The 24,481-nt window shown below is 36.3% G+C and overlaps 2 protein-coding genes across 7 annotated transcripts in view; one reads left to right on the top strand and one right to left on the bottom strand.

The window, feature by feature from the left end:
* Nucleotides 1-15,834, top strand: part of slc4a8 (solute carrier family 4 member 8) — a 38,626-nt gene extending 22,792 nt beyond the window's left edge. The window contains exons 6-25 of one of the 6 annotated variants that reach the window (XM_077198292.1): nt 1,129-1,317; nt 1,950-2,038; nt 3,243-3,400; nt 3,486-3,573; nt 3,744-3,890; nt 3,971-4,071; nt 4,310-4,484; nt 4,699-4,832; nt 6,465-6,710; nt 6,890-6,995; nt 7,574-7,735; nt 7,865-7,978; nt 10,286-10,447; nt 10,548-10,799; nt 10,920-10,988; nt 11,077-11,250; nt 11,587-11,718; nt 12,191-12,294; nt 12,491-12,599; nt 14,443-15,834. In XM_077198292.1, coding sequence (XP_077054407.1) covers nt 1,129-1,317; nt 1,950-2,038; nt 3,243-3,400; nt 3,486-3,573; nt 3,744-3,890; nt 3,971-4,071; nt 4,310-4,484; nt 4,699-4,832; nt 6,465-6,710; nt 6,890-6,995; nt 7,574-7,735; nt 7,865-7,978; nt 10,286-10,447; nt 10,548-10,799; nt 10,920-10,988; nt 11,077-11,250; nt 11,587-11,718; nt 12,191-12,294; nt 12,491-12,599; nt 14,443-14,454 — 2,723 coding nt within the window. In that variant the 3' untranslated portion in view covers nt 14,455-15,834. Of the gene's footprint in view, nt 1-1,128; nt 1,318-1,949; nt 2,039-3,242; nt 3,401-3,485; nt 3,574-3,743; nt 3,891-3,970; nt 4,072-4,309; nt 4,485-4,698; nt 4,833-6,464; nt 6,711-6,889; nt 6,996-7,573; nt 7,736-7,864; nt 7,979-10,285; nt 10,448-10,547; nt 10,800-10,919; nt 10,989-11,076; nt 11,251-11,586; nt 11,719-12,190; nt 12,295-12,490; nt 12,679-14,442 lie in introns of those variants that run through there. The other 5 variants (XM_077198293.1, XM_077198295.1, XM_077198296.1 and 2 more) reach the window with 5 other exon arrangements.
* Nucleotides 15,835-18,864: 3,030 nt separating this feature from the next.
* On the bottom strand, nt 18,865-24,307 carry LOC143706418 (sorting nexin-6). Its single transcript, XM_077198305.1, has 14 exons — nt 24,141-24,307; nt 23,479-23,586; nt 23,286-23,393; nt 22,567-22,636; nt 22,260-22,387; nt 21,559-21,642; nt 21,302-21,376; nt 21,175-21,205; nt 20,966-21,050; nt 20,798-20,837; nt 20,619-20,705; nt 19,689-19,778; nt 19,501-19,566; nt 18,865-19,332 (listed from the first exon to the last, which is right to left on the bottom strand). Exons 1-14 carry the CDS (start codon nt 24,141-24,143, stop codon nt 19,189-19,191), a joined length of 1,119 nt encoding a protein of 372 aa, XP_077054420.1. The 5' UTR covers nt 24,144-24,307; the 3' UTR covers nt 18,865-19,188.
* Between the last annotated feature and the right edge of the window lie 174 nt (nt 24,308-24,481).

Genomic DNA, 24,481 nt, shown 5'->3' with positions numbered 1-24,481 from the left:
AATAGTATAGCAGTGTGTCAAGTGTGTGTGTGTCCTACAGTATATTAGGCCCACCTGTATCTTCACACGTACTGCAGCCTCACACTCCCACTCATGTTAGTGATAGACAAACGCAAACCCTCATAAAACCCATGGGTACTTAGTTTGATAAACGAGGCATGGCTGTTAGCAGCCCTTAAATGAAAGATAGAAAAATTTTGATTAAAGGTTAAATGTGTCAATTTCTCAGTGTTAAAATCTCATTTAATGTGCAGCCAGAGACAACTATAAAAGTTGCATTTGTAGGTTGATATTTAAAAGAGTGTAAACTGTGGCAGTTCTTTTACAATTGTGCATGTTTGAATGGCTTGAAATGTCCACTGCAAAAGTTGGGTTGGGACAAGATGGGGTGCGTTTCCCAAAGCCAACTATGGTCGCTAGTAATGTCGTTATACAGTTCAATGGAAATTGCAATCATAGTTGGCCGACGATGCTTTTGGGAAACGCACCCCTGTTTGGAAACAATAGTAATATTTGCAATTCCGTTTGGTGCCACTAGTTTCACTAATTACACACATCACTTTGCAGACAACTATAAAAAAGGGCAAATGTATTTAATTTAATTATTAAAAAATATCACATAGAAGTCAGCAATAATTGTGAATATTTGAGTCATAAGTTCCCATCAAAGTTGCCTGCAACCATGCAAATAAGTTTGAATACCTAATTCATACATTTGACATTAAAGTCTAACATACTGATAATGTAACCTGTGTCTCATTGAGGCATGACTATTTTGATCAATGTTGCAGCAGTGCTAGGAACAAGATTAATGCCGGAGAAAGAGAAGGACAGAGAGAGCCTGAGAGATTAATTATGCTGTAAAGGTTGGAGTGTAGGAAAGAAGTGAGTGATGCAGAGTAACAGTGCTGCATCAGCTCCAACTGGAATTGTGGGAAAGTACTGCAATATAGCATGCTGGAATACAACAGAGAATTTTCAGTCCTAAATAGGTTGATCATTATCGCAATACAGTGTAATCTTGCAAAACAAGACATTGTCACTTTAAATTATTCAATATGGTTCTGTATATACATTGTCTGATGTAAATTTGTGTTCTCATGTGTATGTATAATTTGTTGTGTGTAGATTTGGTGCTTGACCATCAGGAGGCAGCTCATGAACTGAATGACAGTGTAAGAATGAAGGTTCGAGAGGCACTTCTGAAGAGGCATCATCACCAGAGCGACAAAAAGAGGAACAACCTGCTGCCTATGGTCAAATCCCTCACCGAGTCTGGCAGGAGACAGAGTGAACCTCACTCTATGGATAAAACGGGTGAGCTGAACTGCACATTTTACATGTGTACTATAAAGGAATACATTTTTGGTTAAACACAACCTAAGCTCTGTGGATAGATTCAAATTAGATTCTGATTTTGTAAAAGGTGTGTTTACAGTAATGCATTTACAAAGGAAGTCAATTTGGCTATTGTTCTGAAAGATACCACAGGAGAAATGCAAAGCTAATTCTTTTCTTTCATGAATTATTCTGTAAACAGAATTTCCTCATTCAAACCATTCTTTGGAGGTCGAAACTACTTCTGGTGCATTAATGACGTCCTGTGTGGTATCCTTGTGGATATGATATGAAAATTAACTGGTTAAATCTGTTTGCTTGCTCATGATTGGAGATGAAAGAGTGGACATAACTTGGTTGATAAGTGATTCTACCATATCAGTCTCATACTAACACCCTATATTTACATTTTATTGTTATATTTTAAAATATTTTGTTTTATAGTTTTTATGACCTTTATTTCAGAACTATAAATTTCCAATTTTAATTTTAGATTACTCTAAACACATTTATTTGGTATCCACTGGGGAATAATGCATAACTGATTCATGTGGTATATTTTAGGATGCTGTGGATATAATATATTTTTCATATGTTATTGTATCTGTCAGGTCTTGCCACCTCTCCTCAGCCTCCACCTACAAACCCAGATGTAAAGAATAGTGCAGCACCGGATAATGGCCAGATGGATCTCTCCAAGGTACTTGAACCACAAATTCAAGACTAATTTGGAAGATTATTTTTTATCAAACTACAAATAAAAAATACCAAATAAGAGATACACACGTTTGTGGGAATGAAATTGACGCAATATCACTAATGTTTGCAATGCATACTGTGTGTAGCAAATTCAGACAGAGTATTCTATGGCCTCATTCTAATCTATGGCATTCTATTTACCCCCAGAAATTAAGCCACAAATAATTTACACAATCTGAAAAAACAATTATGCAAAAACCTGTCCTGCATCCTGTTTTCAGAGAAAACAGACATAGAAAAATGTATAATTTGTGAAATGGAACGGTGAACAAAGAAATAGGATAAGAAAAGAGAGGAAAGATGATGCAAGTGCAAGACAACCCATTAAAACAAGCAGAATTCAATCTGTTTATTTCTGTTTCTATTCTGATTGCGCACTGGAGGCAGGCAATGTATCGATTACCAAGAACATCTGGGACAAATGCACCCACACGTACACACAAACACTGCCATCTGGTGATCTTTAGAGGTACTGCAGCTTGTTTGTGTAATGTTATGCTACTGATCAGGAAACAGGAAATGAACTGTAATGAGCCAGATGTCAGACATTTAGACAGAGTGACAGTGAGGATGGCCCCAATCAGATTAGATTACACACCTGCTGTTCTTCTGTTCTTCTTATCTATCACCCTGACTGAAATGAACAGCTGTTTGTGTCTGAAATAGCCACTAATAGAGTTCTCCATGATTTATTTATATATAATAAATGAAATAAAGTTGAAATAAAATAGGATAAATATTACATGTAAAACATGAACGTTGGAGCTGATAGCCTCATGGGCAACACTCTGACATGTAGTGCGGTTGCACTTCGGGTGACCCGAGATCGAGCTCTGGGTCACGGACCTTTCCTGATCCCTGATCCCCTTTCCCACTCTGCTTCCAGTCTTCACCATCTCAATAAAGACTGAAACACTTTTGCCCTGACAATTATAATTAAAATAAAATATGTTTAAGTTGAAGTGCTAAATTAATAAAACTGAAATAAAAATAAAATGGAAAAGGAAATGACTAAAGCCTAAACCAAAAATTTTAATGAATACTGAAAATAAATAAATGAAAATAAAAGCTGAAAATATGAATACGTATTATAATAGTATATAAATAACACAAAAATCAACACTGCTATGATTCTCTTTCCGTAGGTTGACACACATTTCATGAAAAAGATCCCAACTGGAGCTGAAGCTTCTAATGTGCTAGTTGGAGAGCTGGACTTTTTAGAGAGATCCATCGTTGCATTTGTCCGCCTGTCTCCTGCTGTACTCCTCACAGGGCTCACTGAAGTTCCCATTCCCACTAGGTATAAACTATTTGTTTGCAAATGCATGCATGGAGCTGATAAATCCACTGTAACCGAATGATCAAAATCATTCTTTACTCTGCAGATTCTTGTTCATTTTGCTTGGTCCAGATGGAAAAGCCCAGCAGTACCATGAGATCGGTCGCTCTATGGCCACCATCATGACCGATGAGGTCAATGCAGAACTAGACATACAGTGTATCAGTAGTCATAGCATTTTCTCATTGGATATTAATGCATTAACCCAAGTCCTTAAGTTTTCAGAAATACCATTTGTAGATTAAATTAAAACTTCTAAATTCTTCTTTTCGATTTAATATATTTTCTTACTTCTATCATTTAGATTTTCCATGATGTTGCATACAAGGCCAAGGACAGGAATGATTTGTTGGCTGGTATTGATGAGTTTCTGGATCAAGTGACAGTTTTGCCTCCAGGAGAATGGGACCCTTCTATACGCATAGAACCTCCTAAAAATGTCCCATCGCAGGTATGGAAAAACACACTTTTTAAAGCGAGCTTAAGTGAATGATTATTTGTTGTAATGTATCTATTTCTCTTTTGGAATAGGAGAAAAGAAAGATGCCTGGAGTGCCGAACGGAACAGTGGTTCCTGATGAGGAAGAGCCGCATGGGGAACACCATGGACCAGAACTACAGAGAACTGGAAGGTGTGTGGGTCAGGTTTTAACTACATTTTGGGAACCAGATATCCTCACCAGGATATTAAAACCAGAAATCATCTACATTGCGGGGAGCTGCCAACAGTCCATATGAGGAGAAACAGCTTTATAAACATTGAATTAACAAAAGCATATTTAATGGATAGAAATGTTACTAGTTCAGAATGGAAACAATAGAAATTTGTGGAAATATATATTTCTCTCCTTCTCATTACTCTCTCTGTAGACTGTTTGGAGGACTGATTCTGGATGTGAAGAGAAAAGCTCCATTTTATCTGAGTGATTATAAAGATGGTCTGAGTTTGCAGTGTGTAGCTTCTTTTCTATTTCTGTACTGTGCCTGCATGTCACCTGTTATCACGTTTGGAGGGCTTCTGGGAGAGGCTACAGAGGGACGCATTGTAAGTACGCAAACACACACAGTTTTGTTTCTGTGTGGTCTATTAGGGAAAGTCATGTAAAAATATGTTTTTAATGCAAAACACAGCAGTCATGTGTGTGTGTGTGTGTGTGTGTGTGTGTGTGTGTGTGTGTGTGTGTGTGTGTGTGTGTGTGTGTGTGTGTGTGTGTGTGTGTGTGTGTGTGTGTGTGTGTGTGTGTGTGTGTGTGTGTCAGAGTGCGATTGAGTCTCTTTTAGGAGCGTCTATGACTGGAGTAGCATATTCTCTGTTTGCTGGTCAGCCGCTAACTATACTGGGAAGCACTGGACCCGTCCTTGTGTTTGAAAAGATTCTCTTCAAGTTCTGCAAGTCAGTACAGACCAGACCAAGTATTATTAATATACATATTTAAGTATTAACTAATCATTCACTTTCTTACCCAGAAAAAAATTAATTGGTTGTTGTGATTTTAATACATTTGTTAAAATAATTTCTATATTATATGTATTATATATTAATTAATTAATTAATAATTCTTAAATAATATAATATGAATGATTATTATTAATATTAAAATATTGTATTATTATTAGGGCTGTCAAAATAACGCGTTAATTTCGATTAATTAATCTGAGAAGAAATAACGCGTTAAAAAAAATAACGCACATTAATCCATTACGTTTTGACCTTTGCGGAGCCGTTCTACCATTCGTGTAAAAAGAAGGAGGGAGACAAGAACGCGCTGCTTGGATCATTGTTTGGAACATTTACTTTTAACAAACGGAGTTCGTCAAACTCTAAAGTACCACATCAATGCAAAGGATCCAGGAGTGTGTGCGTGAGTCGGCGAGTGTGTCTGAGAGAAAGCGCGCTTGTGTGTGTGTGTGTGTATGTGTGTTGTAACTTTTCACGCGCTCTCACGTCACACAACCATTTTCTCACGCACAGAAAAATGGCGCACCAAAGAGAGGACACGGAAACAGACAAGACAGAGCACGTTACTTATGATATTAAAAAAATCTAAGCTCTCAGATTCTGTTAATTTTATTACGAAAATCAAACAATACCGTTTTGGCGCTTGTAAATGTGACATGACAGATCCCTATAGCGGCACGTGAACCGATCATCTCTAGCTAATAGTAAATAAACACGATTGACCAATGTTGAAAGATACAGTAGGGCAGTCTAAAACTTACCGAAATGTATATTCCTCGATCAATCAGTGTTTTTCAACCGCGAAAAGAGGTCAATAAAACAGCTGGAGAACAATTATGTCACATAACATTTAGCCCTAAGTTACCCCAGGAAAGCCATTTCATGACCATATAGCATGTTATAGTTGGCTATAAAAAAGAGCTATAGAGAGTATTTTTCAACATTTATGTAGCCTACTAGTATATTACGTATGGATTATATTTTTACTTATATCAAAGTTGTTATTTGTAAACACGCATTATATTTAATTTGAGCTATTTTTAACCTTAAATACTACCAGCTGATATGGATAGCTGTATTTTTACAGCATTGGGTGAGATTTTTTTTTCTTGAGAAAAATGAATGCCTATCTTGTGTACCTAATATTTATCCAAATGAGTCAATATTGCATCAAATCACAATAATTAGATTAAATTGAAATCGTGAAATTTGTGTCAAGCGATAATAATAAAAACGTAGCTTACCAGAAATTGTACCATGTAAACATTGTAAGATTGTGTATGCGATTAATTTAGATTAATTAATTACAGAGTATGTAATTAATTAGATTAAAAATTTTAATCGATTGACAGCCCTAATTATTATATTATAGTCTAATAATAATTTTCCTTTAAAAACATAAAGCTCATTTCAGGGGATGTAGAATATATATTTACAATCTGTATCAATTTAGTATTAATTTACTAATTTAGCCTCACTCCTAATATTGTGCGATAAATATATCATAGAAAATCAGATTTTAACCCTCTCTATTGTATTCTGGCCTGCCTGTTTCTGTCCCTGTAGAGACTTCGACCTCTCGTACCTGTCCCTGCGTACTAGTATTGGTCTGTGGACAGCTTTCTTGTGTCTGATTCTTGTTGCAACGGATGCCAGCTCCTTGGTCTGTTACATCACACGTTTTACAGAGGAAGCTTTTGCTTCGCTCATCTGCCTTATCTTTATTTATGAAGCACTGGAGAAACTTTTCCATCTTGGAGAACTGTACCCGATCAACAGACATGGCAATCTGGACAAACTAACACTAGCCTAGTAAGTATATGAACTCATATATACAGACACCTATGCAAGTTGAATCTCAGGAAATATCCTGGGTTTCTAATTTTGTGTTCTAAGTAAGTAAGGAGAATAAGTTATTCTTCTAGACATCAATGAAAAATGAAGACTGGAATAACTGTGAACACACATTTGAACACATTGTATGCCATCAGCTGTAGGTGCGCAGAGCCTGATAATCCCAGTAATAAAACACTAGAACTGTGGAATCAGAGGAACGTCACAGCCTCTGCAGTGCCATGGAGCAACCTCACTGTAACGGTACTTCAACCTTCCACAATCCTTACACACAGTCTAGTCAAACTACTGAAAACTAAAACATTCTTACATGGTCTTACCTTAAAAGTACACTATGTATTTTTTTGTTTAGCTGGCTGATACAACAACAATCTAAGACTTACTTATACTGACACCTACTGGTGTGGATGCATCATCATGCAAAAGCAACCGTTTTTGGTTAGACCACTAATATGACTAGATTCTAGACTAGACTAGGTGATTTTGAACATACCCTGTATATGTCTTTAAGTGTAAATATTAACGGGACAAAATATTCCTTTAAATGTGATTTATCTCACTTTTAACTTCTCAACAGCCTCACATTGTCATGTACATCATCTCACATCATCATGCTGGGAAAAGAACACCTTATGACACATTATACAGTTGAAGGAGTCCTGTTATTCAATTCTCGTCCCATTACTGTAGTGCAATGTTATTTCACAGTGTAGTCTCACACAGATCGCATTTAGTGCTAATCCTATTTTCACAACTGAGTCAGCGTCTGGGCTGCCAGTTCAGTTAAATATGAGCCAAACTTTGTGTGTGTTTGTGAGTAGGAGTGTTTAGATCTCCAGGGGCAGTTTATTGGATCGGCGTGTGGACACCATGGTCCCTACACCCCTGATGTTCTCTTCTGGTCAGCCATCTTGTTTTTCGGTACTGTTTTCCTGTCTAGCTTCCTGAAACAGTTCAAGACTAGCAGATACTTCCCAACACGGGTGAGGCTGAAATACTTAAATATACTGAAATACTAATATTCTCAAACATATGCATTTGTTTTTGCATATACTGTGTGATTTTGTATACAATAAATTAAAAGTGTGTATTCATTTGTTTTTGTGATGTAGGTACGGTCAATGATCAGTGATTTTGCTGTGTTCCTCACCATTGTTTTCATGGTCCTGCTTGATTATATCATTGGAATTCCATCCCAAAAATTACAAGTGCCCAGCAAATTCAAGGTAGGAATCAATAGTCAAATGTGCACACAAACACACACACTGGTGTTTGCATATTTAGCCCTTTAACGCTATATGTACTAAATTTGGTAAATGGCTTTCTAAGGCTTTAAATACTTTGATTACAAATACTGGTATACTATGAAGGACAGTACATGTCTTCTGCCCTCTGGTGGAATATCCATGCTCTTCAGGAAGGACTTTTAATATAATTTCCAAAATGCCCTCCTCAGTGTCATGATCAGCATCCCTTTTATTAGAAAATCTTTGCAGAAATAGAATGTATATACTGGATTGAAGTACTGTGTTCATCATATTACACATTATATATCCATACATATTTGAGGTATATTTATTTTTAACCTAATAAAAAATAAATAAAATGTCAAGCCAATCACAATAAAAATTGGACATTGAATAATTTAATAATTAAATTAAATTGAAAAACTGAAACATAATAATTTGTTTCAAAACATGGCTATATCATTTTTACTATAACTTTTGCTAATGCGTGTTTATATATTTATATATGAAGCCTGTTCTATCATTATTAAAATACGATGTTCTTATATTATTGCAAACTCTAACATATGATAAAATATAAATTAGACAAATAAACTAAAATAGCTGCCAAATTAAATTGGTACCCATTGGTACCCGATTTAATTGGTACCCAAAAGGAATCATCTGTGTGGGGCAGTAAAGAGGAAAAGCTCTCCTGAATGTTTTGAGTTCTCTAGTTCTTTCTAACAGCTCTGTTTTGAAAGCTTTTTCATTCAAAGCTTACCTTACAGTGATGAATGCACTGCTTCAGTCTTCAGTCAGTTCTTTTTTGTCCAGACATAATCCAGTCCTTTTTTTGTGCAATTTGTTCATGACTTGTTTCTGGGACATTTGTCCATATGATTAGATTAGAGTGGCACCCCTGCAGTGACAGATTAGATGATAAGACAATGCTGAGTCTTGGAATTGAGTTTATACCCCAGGCTAATCCAGATACATGCGCTGTGTGCGGACAGGGATTTAAATGAACAATTGAGCTAGACTGATTCATAGTTAACAAATATTCCTCAATTTAGATTGAATTGGGGTAGGTTGCCAGGTCTTTGCCCAACCCCTAATTACATGGCTTGGGACTCACACACACACACACACGCATTCACACCTACTTACAATTTAGCATCTCCCATTTACCTATACTGCATGTTTTTGGATTGTGACCTGAGCACCCGGAGGAAACCCTCTCAGACACAGGGAAAACATGCAAACTCCACACAGAAAGGACTCCTGGCTCAGCAGGGACTCGAACCGGGGACTTGCTGTGAGGGCGACAGTGCTACCCCACTGAGCCACTGTGCCAAAATTGTACATTACACTGTAAAAAATATTTAGTCAATTTATCTAATTTATATGCTATTGTTTAAGGTTAGTAAGATTTTTTTAGGATATTAATATTTTTCTTAAGATATAAATACTTTTATTAAACAATGACACAATAAATTGACAGTAAAAACTTCTAATGTAACGTGTGATGTTTCAGAGAAGATGGAAGGTAGAGATTATTTTATGCCATGTCGAAAACTGTAAAAAGCCTTCACATGCTTAACTTGTAATTACACATAACATAATTATATTACACATGACATAAGAGTTACATGCGAGTGATTCAAAAGTATACAGAGCTTTATTTACGGTAATTCCAACATGGCTTGAATGCAGCATAGGATCCAAATGAAGTATTATAAGTTTATTAACAAAATAACAAAAGTGATTTAAAGCAAAGGCAAAACACTGAGTACATCCAAACACAGGGGAAAAGGAAGGCAGAAATAGAACTGAAAACTAAGCACACAATACATTCACAAAGGACAACACCAGGCAAAGAACATAGGAAACTCCATGCACAACATATCAAGAGGCTAACAAGGGACAGGTTATGGTAATGAATCACTATAGCAACAAACAACGATAACCAAGGAAACAAACCAGGGAGCTAAGGAAACAAGGCAAACACAGGAACAATGGGAGTAGAAAATACATATCAAAATTAGAGTCCTAAAATAGGAATCGTAACATCTACTTTGTGTCAAATCAGCATTTTAGAATGATTTTGTAAGGTTCATGTGACACTGGACAATAAAGAAGGAAGGAATAGCTGCTGAAAATTTGTTAGTTTCTTAAGGTAATACTAGTAAAGATGAAAAATATATGAAAGGATCATGAAAGGATGAAAGGAAAAAAGGATCAGTAATACTAGGGAGAAAGTATGATTACCGTGCTATTTTGTTAAATTTCTCCTTGTGTTTACAGCCCACACGTGATGACCGGGGTTGGCTAATTAACCCCATTGGGCGAAACCCATGGTGGACTGTGTTGGCTGCCTCAATACCAGCTCTTCTCTGCACCATCCTCATCTTCATGGACCAACAGATCACCGCCGTCATCATAAACCGCAAGGAGCACAAACTTCTAGTATGTATATTTTTTAAAGTAGCCTTTACAGAGGATGTGTGTGTGTCTCTGCTGATCATATTTGTGTATGATCAGTATGTTCTCTATTTCCTCTACACAGAAAGGCTGCGGGTACCATTTGGATCTTCTGGTGGTTGGAGTGATGCTAGCTGTATGTTCTATAATGGGGTTGCCCTGGTTTGTCGCAGCAACCGTCCTGTCAATTTCCCACGTCAACAGCCTGAAGCTGGAGTCTGAAAGCTCTGCCCCTGGAGAGCAACCTCGATTTCTGGGTATTAGAGAACAAAGGCTGACTGGTCTCGTCATTTTTCTACTGATGGGCTGCTCTGTGTTCATGACTGGGGCATTACAGGTAATCGCACAAAATCTGTCGATACATATAATATGTGGCCTACTTAAATGAGGCATACTTAATGTCATTGCATCAGATAACAAAACAAAATATCTTAAAGGACTGCTTTTTGTTTTACAGTTCATTCCCATGCCAGTTCTCTATGGTGTTTTTCTTTATATGGGCGCCTCATCTCTAAAAGGCATTCAGGTAGACATTCATCTGACACTTAACATAGATGTGTGTATATAGTGACACGTCAGATACTTGTCATCTTTCTCTGTCCTGTCTTGCTCAGTTCTTTGACCGTCTGAAGTTGTTTGGCATGCCAGCGAAGCACCAGCCAGACTTTATTTATCTACGTCACGTTCCTCTGAGGAAAGTCCACCTGTTCACTCTAACCCAACTTACCTGCCTTGTGCTGCTCTGGGTCATCAAAACTTCCCCTGCCGCAATCGTCTTCCCTATGATGGTACGACCCAAAACAAAGTACATACTTTTAATGTTAGGTGTGTTAAAACTTCATTAACAATTCAATACTAGAATAAAATGTGTTTCTAGTGAACACTGGCGAGAAATAATCATTATGTGTATTAGTTTACATTTATATATTGACAGATACTTTTATCCAAAGCATTCGAAGTACACAGTACACTTTATCAGTTCATGCATTGCCTGGGAATCAAACCCATGACCTTAATAGTGCAATGCTCAACTGTTATAAACACGGAACAGTGATAAAGGTTGATTTAAAAACTATGGGTGTAATATAGTATAACAGTGACATAAGTGTGTTTATTTCCTGCAGGTGCTGGCATTAGTGTTCATCCGTAAGCTGCTGGACTGTTTTTTTTCCAATCGGGAGCTTAGTTACCTTGATGATCTGATGCCTGAGAGTAAAAAGAAGAAGCTAGATGATGATTCCAAAAAGGCAGAGGAGGTTTGTGAATCATATGCAGAGTTTAATCAAGCAAAGGCTATCCAAACAATCAATGTTTTTAAATCCATCCAGGTAAAAGGACATACACCAAGTAGTAATAGAAACACTACTTTCTATACTATGCAGTATGTATAAATACCATTGTTGTAAATTTCTTTATGGGCAGAAAACATAACATTTGCCAAAATGATGCAATGTACAACATAATACTGAATCCCAGAATGCAATGTGCTCCACAAAACTTTCCTTTTCAGGCATAACAAATGAACCAGAAGTAGTTAATAAACTATTACATTAGCAGTACACAATGTAGTAGTATGTTAGGCTTCCACCCTGAACAACCCTAACATGATATTTCAAACAAATCAGGCTATTTATGCATGTAAACTGAAAAAGAATACATCAACCTAACCTTGCATTGTGGTTTGTGACATGTAAATGAAGGAGGCTGAATGTATGTGTTTATGAGTAGCAGGAATCACAGGAGATGCTGGTGGATGACTCTGAGGACAAAGACACAGTGCAGATCCCATTGGAGAGCAAACCTCTACACTCACCTAAAACACCAGACCCCAGGTACCACACTGCTATCAGATGCTCTATGCAAACCCTCGGGCCCCGTCCAACATTCAGACTCGTTCAAAATAAGCTTAGACACCACAATGTTCACTGTGTATCTGTGAATGTGTACTTACTAACACTCACCTTTCCGTTTGTCCCCTTCTCCTGCCCTCACCCCTCCTCTCCTCGACTGTTTCCACCTGTTGTCCAGGAACGATCCCTCTGATATTAACATATCTGATGAAATGTCTAAAACCACTGTATGGAAATCCCTCAATTCCAATCACATGGACACACAGCATTCAAGTACACATAAAAAGGCAAGGACTCTCTCTTTCCATCCTTTTTAGTGTTGGCTCCTTGAATTTCCTTTCTTACCCTTGTGTATAATACTTTTCTATGTTAAAGGGGACCTATTATGCTTTTTTACATTTTCAACTTTCTTTAGTGCGTAATGTTGCTTTTTGAGCATGAAAAAGGTTTCCAATGTTACAAAGCACAAAGGCCACTCAAAAGAGAGTTTTTATTCTCTCATCATTAGGGATGGGAATCGAAAACCGGTTCCACTCGAGAACCGGTTCTAAATTTTACGATCCATCGATATTGTATGCCCTCGACGTTAACGAGTCCTCTTATCGATGCTCCTGCTCTGAGTCAGCCATAGTATGTACAGACCGTGAACTCACAACTGTCCCTTTTGTCCTTTATCAAGCACCATAGCACCGCGTCCAAAGATAATCTTTGTCCTGCAAAGTCTTATTTGATCAGTGAGTAAAATTGTCTCTCTCTGGTAATGTAGATGAACCGCTGCGCTTGTGACAGGGCGCATGTTAAACTGATCGAGCAGAGAGAGAGAGAGAGAGAGAGAGAGCCCCGGTCGCGCGCACGCACTCTCTCTCTTCGGAGCAAGGCGAAAGTAGGCTTCACCGTCTCAAAACTAAGCGCTGTCTTCCTCTCTCCCTCGCACATATTAATCAAAATAAACGAAACGATGGTAAGGTAGGGAGACTAAAGTTTTATGTGGAGCATTCGGAGATTTGTTTTTCCTGAATTGCCGCTGGGTGTGAATTGTGCTAAAATACGTTGCCTTATCTTCTCTGAAAAGTCTTCCGCACATTCAGCTGACATAATCACACTTCAAATAAACGAAAAAAAACGATCCAGTGATGAAATGTTTTCTGTGATGACACACATCTTGTGGGATGTCCCAACTGGCGGGATAATCACACAACGCGCACACGTCCGATAATGACACGTCCAATTCGCGAACTAATGACTCATTTGAACCGATTCGTTTTAATGAATGGTTAAAACAACTGATCTTTTCAACACTGAACTCACGGGACGTTTAATCGGTGTATAACTAATCGGTAACACTTTACAATAAGGTTCCATTTATTACAGAAATTACATAAAAAGTACAGTTTGCTTAGTCAAGTGTAAGCATTAAAACGACTTGTTTTCCCCCCCGAAAAAGACTACTTTTTCCCACACAGTGCTATCAGGAATCGATAAGAGAATCGTTAAAGAATCGGATCGATAAGCAGAATCGTTAGTGGCATTGATATTGATAAAATCTTATCAATTCCCATCCCTACTCATCATGTTTCTGAACTCCCTGAAACTCCTGCATTATAGTCTTGTTTTTTCTTCTGGGAGCGTACACGTTACAATATTCCTCATTTAAATAATTCCCCCCCCCAAGGCATACAGAAAAAAACGTAGTTGCCTTAGTAGTGTGTTGTCGCCATATCCCAGAGTTGTTTTTTTCCACTCCGGATCTAACGTGGTTATGGTAAGAGGCTTGACATTTCCAAAACCTGCTTGAAGCTGTTAACCAATCACAACACACTGGTCCAACCGACCAATCAGAGCACATTGTGCTTTTCAGAAGGAGGGGCTTCATAGAGACCGGAACTAAACGGAGTGTTACTGACTGACGGGGAAGAGAGGTGCTGCAATAATGTAAAATAATGTGAACATTTAAGCATGAAAACCTATTCTAATAGACCCAAAAAACTAAATCAAAACTTTGTAAAAGGGCATAATATGACCTCTCTAATGCTGGTAGCTAGATGATTATTAGATAACTAACTGGGTTTTAAACAGCTAAAAAGTTTTGTTTTTATCTTTCATTATCTGTGTGTTTTTCTCTTGACACAGGAGGTTCCGTGAAGTGACCCCACAGAAAGAAGAAATTACATTCTTGGCGTCAGTTGTTTGAAATTCAGCTGACTTAGAGAAGCGGCCATGTGCTAAAAACACACAGATATTAGTTCACTCCTTTCCACTGTTTCTCACACTGTTTATGTATAGCTGTGTGAGATATATTGGTGTGTCAGTGTGTGTATGTGCAACATATTCTCCTACAAAATCCAGGTTCTATTTAAGTTTTAGCTGAGTTTTAGCAGATATATAGGTCTCTGTGCTGTGCTGTAGAGTACATGTATTTTTATTTACCTTTTTGTAATTGTCTGGTTCTCATTTTTGAATAATAGAGTTGTTTAAATGTTCTCATTTTAAGTATAATACTTGGTGTAGATATTACTGTATATGTGTGCTTTGTTCATCGTCTAAACACCCACAATAAGTATGTGTGTTTAAGCCAAATGGTCAGTTTGATCTATTTATAAATAGCCATCCGTTACATTGGACCAACATGGCCATGAACCAAATTAGTCCTTATCCAGTAGACAGACTTGTCTATTTTTATTGAGTGTGTTGTATTGAAACATGTTAATATTGAGCAATAAAAGGCTTCTATGTGGTTGGGTCATCAGGGACACTGATGGATAAGTATGAATTCTGTCGTAAGTGTTTTTACCACCATTTCAAAGTATGAAATGACTGGTTGAAATTTCTGTTCGATGCACCATCTAAATGGCTTTTAGCTCACCAGTCATTTGAGTCACCAGGGTTGAGGGTAAACTGGACTGTTCAGACTTTTCTTTGAAGACCCTTTCTGGTCACAAGTCCCAGTAATAAGCCATCTCCTTAGACTACCTCCCCACACTTTTAAAACTCCCACAGTAGTTTCTGCACTGAAAGAGGTAAAAATATGTTTGTGTTTTTAACCTCAATGAAATAACACTTTATTTACAGTTGCACTTTGTGTAGATATATACTTATATGATTTTATATTTTAAATGGAATTATAATATAGAGTATAACAGTGTGATACAATTATTTTAAGTAAAGAATTTTCTTTTTTTATATAAATGTATTTTAATAAAATTAGTTGAGCAGGTACAGTAAGACACTGGCTGTTAATATGAATGGGCTACAGCTGTACTTTGCCTTCAGATGATAGGAGAATGTCAATATTTAATTCAGAATGTAAATTCATCTTTGGAATGTCGAGGAATGAAGAAATTTCCCAGCTTGTCATTGAACTACTAAATTATCTTTTTTTTTGTCCCCTCCATGGCTTTCCTGTTTACGGAAATGTTGTTGTTGACTTGATTGTACATGTTATCTTAATGCTGGGATGTGCTCAAAGAGAATATCTTTCATTCCAATAAATTTTAGATTTTATGAATGAAATGAGCCTGTTAACAGTTGTGTATGTGTTTTTTTTTTCTTGTTTTTTTTCTTGAACAGCATTACATTTCATTCAGTAATTCTAAATTTGGAATTTGGTAATATTTTTAATTTTGCAGCTGAAAATAGGTCAAAATATATATTTAGATAAGAAATTAATGTGTAATACATAATTGAGTATTAAATTGGATATTAAGTTAGTCACTGACTCAATTCCATTTCAACCACAGCTTGAGCATGTACTCCTCATGTAAAATTGAAAATCCATCATCATATTGATGTTCTGCTCATGCTGATCCACCCCAGTATAATGTCAGTATTCACTTCACTTTCATTGCATTTATATTCCTGGATATCCATCTTCACAATAATTTACCCCAAAGTTATTTTATAACTTTGAGCTTTGGGGTATATTACCCCAAAATATTTCAGATGTGTTATTTCGATTAACTCTCCATTAATGGACTGTACATTATCCAGCTTATTAAACGGTCATTCATCAAATACATGAATATGTATATTTTTGTCATTTACTTTCATTTTCGAAACTATTTTATAATTTTATTTATGTTACCTTAATGTTATGAAAGAACAGCAGTGTTAAGTACAAAACACAAGAAGAACACTGCAACACTTATAATAGTAGGCCTACAATTATTACAATATATAGAATTCAAGACCTTCATTTATGTCTGTATGTTTCAGTGACTCAATGCTTGCTACAGTAACTGTTAATTGTATTAGAGTTCCTCAACTTTACTGATAAAAACGAGCTGAGAGTATATGTGACTTGTAAAAGCTTCATCTGAAGTGATAGCCAACGTACCACCTACATGATCACAGTATAAACATGGTATATATAAATATGTGGATATTTTTACACATCCTGTCGTCTCTGCACTACCTCATAACAAGTAACACTACTTAATGTGCAGTTAATTCATTGTTCATCCATGAATTTTGGGTCTGAATTCATTTCCGAATACAAATGCACGAGTTCAGTTAAATTATAGCCCAGTGTTGTTGTTTTTTTACAGAAATAGCCTAAGGAATCTAACTTAAATCTTAAAATTCATATTCAACAGATGTACATTAGCCTATTTTAAAATTAAAATAATGAAAAAAATATAACTTTTGTAAAGAGTAGCCTACTAGCCTACTGTTTAGGCTACTGTATATCATGTGACCAACATCAGAGAACTGTGAACATTCGTCAATATACATTATTTAAATATTAAACTTGAAAAAAATATGAAAAACTTAAAACCTCATTCATTTACGTTTAAAAGGTTCGGCTGACAAAATATTTTGGGGACCCCTGATAGCCTACAGGTGTGTTTCCCACAGCCTGTACTAAATCCCGTGCTGTGACAGAGATGAGAGCTTTCTCTGGAGAGTCTGTGCTGCTGTCCTGTATCTGTACCAACCCACAGGACAAGCCCAAGAGCATCTCCTGAGAAACCAACAGCAGAAGGGCTTCTAAAGATCTCATTTACACTGAAATATCCAGTGTGTTTGAGCTGTACAGTGACAGAATTACACTGTTTAACCAGACTTGACCGGGAAACGTCTCTGCTTCTCTCTGGCCTGACTGAGGATGACCAGGGATCGTATGTCTGTTTGTTATAAACCTCTAGAATCCACAATGTCCACAATTAAAGTAGGCAATCTCTGCTAACTGTGGCTGGCAGCAGTGGCGATTCTACATTGAATTAGACTTGAAGCAATCACATCTCCTTTCCAGGAAATCAACCTCCACATCAGCATTAAGCACATTGATATCATGAATTTGGTTTGTAATTTACTGGTTGTTCACTATTAGTGATTAGTGTTTTGTAATCTTCTATAAATCATTTTTAATATAATTTTTACAATGCTTATATGTGATCTAGTCCATAATACTAATTTGTTACATCTATGTAGTAAATATTTCCTTTGCACTTAAATTACTTTACATACGGAAGGGGAGAATTATCTCAACGACCACCAATGTGCAGCATCCACCTGGATGATGCGGCAACAGAGCACACATCACTTTATTTGTGGAGAGGAGGCAGAGTGATAAGCCAATCATTATATGAGGATGATTATAAGGCGATGATGATGGACTGAGGTCAATGGGCAAGTTTGGCCAGATCTTACTCTTTCTGGGATTTTTTCATCCTGGGATTTTTTATGACCACAGAGAGTCAGGATCTTGGTTAAGGATGGTGTGTTTTTGGTGTGACAATATTGTCTCCCCAACACTATACTGGGGTACTAGGACCCTCACAGACCCATCCAGGTTCAACCCTGCTTAGCTTCAGTAGGTGACGATCTGAAAGTTGCAGATTGATAGCTGCCAGCATTTAATCAAGAATTATCATTATTAAAGGAGTTTTTAGATTTTTATTTTATTTTTCTTCTTGAATAAGCTGTTTAAAATATGCTGCATGTGTGTGTCTCATATACAGTATATTGCCAGTATTTTACTTTTATATATTTACCTTACTATATACACATATTTGTAAAGGTTTCTTGAACCTTACTATAGATAGCTACTTTGTAAGTTACACTTTTATAGGTAACCCTGTTTGTCTGACTTCAGACTTTAGAATATGGAAAACATGGTGATCATTAAACTCTTTTGCATTTGACTGCAACTCTGACTCCTGGTCTGCTTTTTCCACACTGGGACCAGTTGCATAAATATAGCCTCTTTTTTAAGGCTGTGTCTTAAAAATTAATCTGACCAACTAGTAGTTAGCCAAGGGATATCATCAATCTTACTTTTAGAATTCATATTAGACTAGTCTACATTTTCAAGTAACTCATTTATAAGCTGAGAACCAGTACTTATAACCATGCAAGTTAAAAAAAATATATATAATAATAATTTAGATGACCACCTTGTAATATAGTCTAAGCAGGTTAGGCAATGTCCACTGGAATAAACTTTATCTACCTTTAAAAACATGCTCGTGGTTCTGACTATATTACGAACACCAACTCATTATAAATGTTTCTTTTTGTGCAGTATTATTAAACCATCACCTCAGAATTGGCAGTGTGCAAAGTAGAAACAGTCATGGGTTTTATTGCATACTGCAAGCTTACTTATATAGGACAAAGTTTACTTCTGAATCTAGCCTAACTTTGAATTGTGTAACTGGAAGTTCAAGTTAGATGACTTTTCAGCGTTAAAAACTGGGAAAAAAATATATAGGCTACAATCAGATTAAAAAGGACAGTTGATTAAAAAGATGAGAATAAACCGAATTTACATTGCACTTTTATCATTTCATTATATCATTTCTATTTTGGCAGTCTCATAACAGTTTTATTACATTACCAGAAATATTCTTGTGATCTACCACCGGTTTGTTTCATTCATTCTGAATACATGTTTCTGCAAGCTTCGAGATGCTGAGAGTAGAGTTCAGCGCACTCCTTCGCTGTGTTGAGCTGCTGTTCACACCAGCCAATCAGGAAGTTCTTCAGCACATTCACTCGGGCGCTATGGAAGCGCTCAATCTGCCACACACATTAGTCCAATAAATATATATATACCCTATATAAATGTACAATGTGCAATCAACATTACTTTAAAATGAAGAATCAGAAGTCATGTCACTCATGTTTCCAGTGCAACACGTTTAGCAGATAATCTTCTTTGGGTTTAACATTAGTCACAGCATTTACCTCTTCTTTAGCCACAGATGAAATCAGGTTGAACTCTTTCTCAACAGCTTTTTGAAACTCTTCCATCTACAGTATTAGACATAGGAAGAATTCATCTGAATTTACCAGTTAAATATGATGTAAACACATCAGTGTGGACGTGTGTATGTGGACAGATAATATATGAATGATACACATTAAAAACATACCACTTCTCTCTTATTGGCCTTGGCTTTTTCTGTACTCTTCTTAGCAGTTTCCAGCTCTATCAGTTTACAGGTTCTTCTGAAGAGCATCTCCTGTTACACGTAGACAGTTACTACCACAGCAGTCTTGGGTTAGATTCCATTACATTTCATACAAACCTGCATTCAACGTAAAATATATATGCAGGAGTTTGAACACTTGACTGAATTAATGTTTTGAGGCTTATGTTTAAATACTGAAATGAGTTTTCTAAACAAATAGTTCCAGCCCTCAAATTTGATTGGTTGAGACTAGGAGATCAGATATACAGTCTTGACTATAGCAGCACAAAGACTTTTCACTGTATCACTCCACTTGCCTGCGTTTTCCAGACAGTCTCTTAGTTTGTGACAGGGTTATTATAGTTAACTAAAACTAAAAACATTTTTGTTACTTGAGATAAAATAAACATTCACTGAGAAAAAAACCTTGTATTTCTTGTATAAACTTCTAAAAACTTGTATAAAACGTATTGGTTGCCTTACTAGTCTGTAAGACAACATTTCTCATTTTCTTTTAATTTAACTTCATGTAGCCTAAAATAAACTGATATTAATAACTGAAATAAAAACAAATAAATAAATAAATACTAAATTAAAATTAAAACAGAATATAGAAAAAATAGAATCTACCTCAAAATAAAATAAAAAATAAAAATAAAAAATAGGCCGCAAATCTGTCTGTGACTTGTGCATTATGGTGGGGATTTTTTACTGACTCTGTCTGAAAGTTAAATCATCACACATGATGCATCATCCAGGAATGAAAAAAGCAACAATAATTTTACGGTAATACTGTATCTAAAAGGTTAGTTACTCTGTATTAAACATTGTATAAAAGCAATATCAAAAAGCAAAATTGAAAGTCATGCTTAGGCATTTTATAAAACATACTTTCTCTGCCTCTTGGTAGCGAGACTCCAGGTCCAGACCCAAACCAAGAGTAGTTAGGTTGTTACTGGCAACTTTCTCAAAGTTTTTCTAAAGTAAAAAAAAAAAAAAAAAAACACGTTCAAATTTTAGTATTTAATATTTTTATAAAAATAAATAAAGGAATGAGAAAGTGCACTTACCTTTACTGCCTCAATTATATCAGATAGCTTCAAACAAACCCTAAAGAAACACAACATTTGAATAAAATGATTATCCTCTCATAATAACCAACATTCACATAAACTCTCTTTATTCAGCTTGCACATTAATGCAGGAACAAAAGGTAATTTTATTTAGTAAATTCTAACTTGGAGAAAGCTACACCATCTGCATCGTCCTGATTCACACAAAGATGAAGAGATGTGGAGAAATGTCCACAGGCCAAAGCAAGCTCTGTAAAACACACACACACACACACACACACACGCACACACGCACGCAAACACAAACACACATAGTGATATATAATCCAACTATATTCCTAAATGATGTGTGAAAACTTCTTGCAGTGACTTACTTTGCTCTGTCATCACAACATCGATAAATTTCTATTGAGAGAAGAACGCAATATTGCTCATTGAATTATAAAATGACTAACAGTGCACTGGCCAGATAAAAACTGAAAAACAGCTTGAATAGTGTACCTCTGTGGCAACCTTTGACAAAGCGGCAATATTTGTGTTTTTATTTCTCTCGTTCTGAAAGAAGTTGTCCACATCCTGGGGATATTAAGTTTTACATATGAAATAAATCACATTCATATATCTATAAAGTTTATATTGTCATAATAAATCATATCACTACACAGTGCTGTGTTTGGTACAAAAGACTTTCCCAGGGGTGGATTGGATGAACACCTGCATAAATCACTCACATGAACAGCAAACTTTTACACAGATACCTTATGACTTTCCTTCCTCATCTCCTCCACAGCCTGACTAAGGCGATTAAAGATTCCTTTCTTGCCTCTCTGTTTTCCAGGAGACTAGTCAAACAACACATGCAATGACAAAAGTGAGATTATCAACAAAGATTTAGTCACCTTTCCCTCAAAACCGATTAAGGTGATGACAGAAAAACAGCAAAATGGTCAAACAATAAAAACAGAAGCTTTCAAGCAAAGATCTTCTCCATGCTGGGGAACCCAGCATGAGAAACAAATGTTTTTGAACCATGTTAGCTAGTTTCCAGTAGGTAAAAGCTGGTCTTAACCGATTTAGGTGACTGAGGGAGCTGGTTGAGCTTGGTCAAGAACACAGCTGAAAAACAAACCAGATCATGCAAGCTTAAACTGGCCAGACTGCTTTTTGGAGCATAGTAGCTGATTTGTTCCAATATGGGTGACCAGCTCAGCCAGGTCTCCACCAGCTGATAATCCAGCTAATCAACCATCTAAATGACACTTGACCAGATAATGACCAGCTACTATGTTCTAAAACACAACTACTACCTTCAGCTTTAGCTGGAAACCTCAGCAGGACAGGTTAGCCTGGTTAGTTGCATTGTATTATCAATCATATCAGGCTGTGATACAGAATTTGAATTAATGAAAAATCACAGTCACTTTGTGTGTGTGTGTGTATGTGTGTGTTTATAGTAAACCTCAGAGTTAATAAGAAAGCTGTCCAGTGCTTTGCACTTGCAGAGAGTTCGGTGTGTTGCCACCTGCTGGAGATAAAACTCCAAAGCTTTACAATAACCCTGCCAATCCTGTCCCAGAGCCAGGAATCCTGAACACATACAGAAAAACATAAAATGTGTTACATAAGAAACAAAGTAGCCTATCAATAATCATTGGGATCCACACACACACACACACACACACACACACACACGCACGCACGCACGCACACGCACACACACACACACACACACACACACTGCCTGTGCATGTTCAAATAATACATACCAAGTTGTTTGAGTGCTTTGGTCTGCATGTTTGACTGCAATGGAAGTGCTTTAGGGGGCAAAGGCGGAAACTGTGGGCATAAAATTATCTCATGTAAGTGTTTCCCCATTCATAGATCTTGTGGTTTTAGAGTGAAAATTAATAAGCAAATGCCTATAGGGTCATTCAAACTCAATCAGAGGTCCCTGGCTCAAATGTTTTATTTTGTTCATATTTTCTCTGAAGAAAGACTAACTTAAAGTAAAGTGACATGTGAAGGATTGTAACCCGTTTTCAGAATTAGCATTAGATGGCACTATAAACAAATAGTGATGAAAACCAAAATATGACATGCCATGAATAAATATTGACTGAGTTATTCACTATGTGTAGAGGGGGATCAAAATGACAAAAATGACTTGAAAGATGGCAGCATCTGCTGAACACAAATTATAGGTGTGCAAAAATGTTGCCATCTTTCTAAAGTCATTTTCTCCCCCTTGTAATTTGACTCCCAATCTCAGGTGAAAATCGTCATTTTGACCCTCCTCGACAAAATAGTTAATTACTCTGCAAATATTTATTCATGGCATTTCATACTTTGGCTTTCATCACAATTAATGTTTGTCTCTCTTCAGAAAAAAAACATTAACAAAATCAATCATTTTAGCAAGCGAAGTTTTCAAAATTTGGTTGATTTGACACGGAATGAGCCTATAATGTTTAGAGAATTCTCTCACTATAATTCCCTGAAGTCCAGGAACATTTTCCTGTGAGAAAAGACTCTGTTGAAGCCATTCAAAGTCCTCATATGCCCGAAAAACACACACCCCTGCACTGCCGTTCAACTGAGGGAATAAATGAAGTAATTATATTCAAGCATTCCACAAAACATATTTAGAGCATGTTTTATGCATTTACTACACATCTTACTTTCTGGGAAGTAATGGCAAACGTCAGAACGTCTCCATCCTGAGTCAAGTCAGTGATTCTGATGCTGTTCGCACTTACACTTAGTGCTGATTCTGCACTTGAACCTTCCTAAAACACTCACAGTCATTCATTTACCCAGTACAAGAATTGAAATCAATGCTTGCAATCAATTGTGACTATTATAAACACTTACAGGGTTTTTATAAGCAAATATATGTGTTGTGAAACGTAAAAGAGCTCAAATCTCTTGAGGTAATAATAATATTCCAGTAGCCTATACATGTTTTATACTACTATAGGTTCAATTCAGTAATATAAACTAGTGTATTAGGCATCATTAACTAATGAACAATACTTATCTACTTACAGTAATGCATGCATGTTTAATAACAATTAATGAATTATGAATGAACTTGAATTAACAATGAACTATAGCATTTTTGCAGTATACTGTAAATTCATTTTATAAATAATTTTATGAAATATCTATATAATAATGTGATATTTATAAATGAACCAAGATTAATAAATGCTATAAAAACTACATTTCATGATATTTAAAGCACTCATTAGTATTAACAAATTGTCTTCAAACAGCAGATGGTTGAACAGCATGTTACTACATGGTCATGTGATAATCACAACCTTAAATGGTTACTTACCATCTCACAGGAATTCAACAGGTTTCCTACTTTGGTTTAATCTTCAAAATTGAGAAAACAGAGACATATGAGAGAAAAAAAGTAAACTCTTCTCTTAATCTTACACATACACCCTTTTTACGGTCCTCTCTGTCACCTCTACTTTATTTCCCTTCCTCTCTCTCTCCAGTTGATACAAAATGCTCACACGCACATTCTTGCGGAGACAGGACATCCTTCAGATCAAAGGTCACTATCGTCCTGCGATTTGGTTGTATGTGAAATTTTATCCAATATAGTTTTTTTTAGTGTCCTCTTTCAAATGACATGTGGAATACACTCAAACTAAGTAACTTGTAAAG

Source organism: Siphateles boraxobius, unplaced genomic scaffold (genome assembly GCF_051911475.1).
Source record: "Siphateles boraxobius isolate OS27281-9 unplaced genomic scaffold, OSU_SipBor_1 41, whole genome shotgun sequence".
In the NCBI taxonomy this organism is placed as follows: domain Eukaryota; kingdom Metazoa; phylum Chordata; class Actinopteri; order Cypriniformes; family Leuciscidae; genus Siphateles; species Siphateles boraxobius.
Note: the sequence above shows the minus strand (reverse complement) of the source record. Positions and strands in the feature narration are given on the sequence as shown.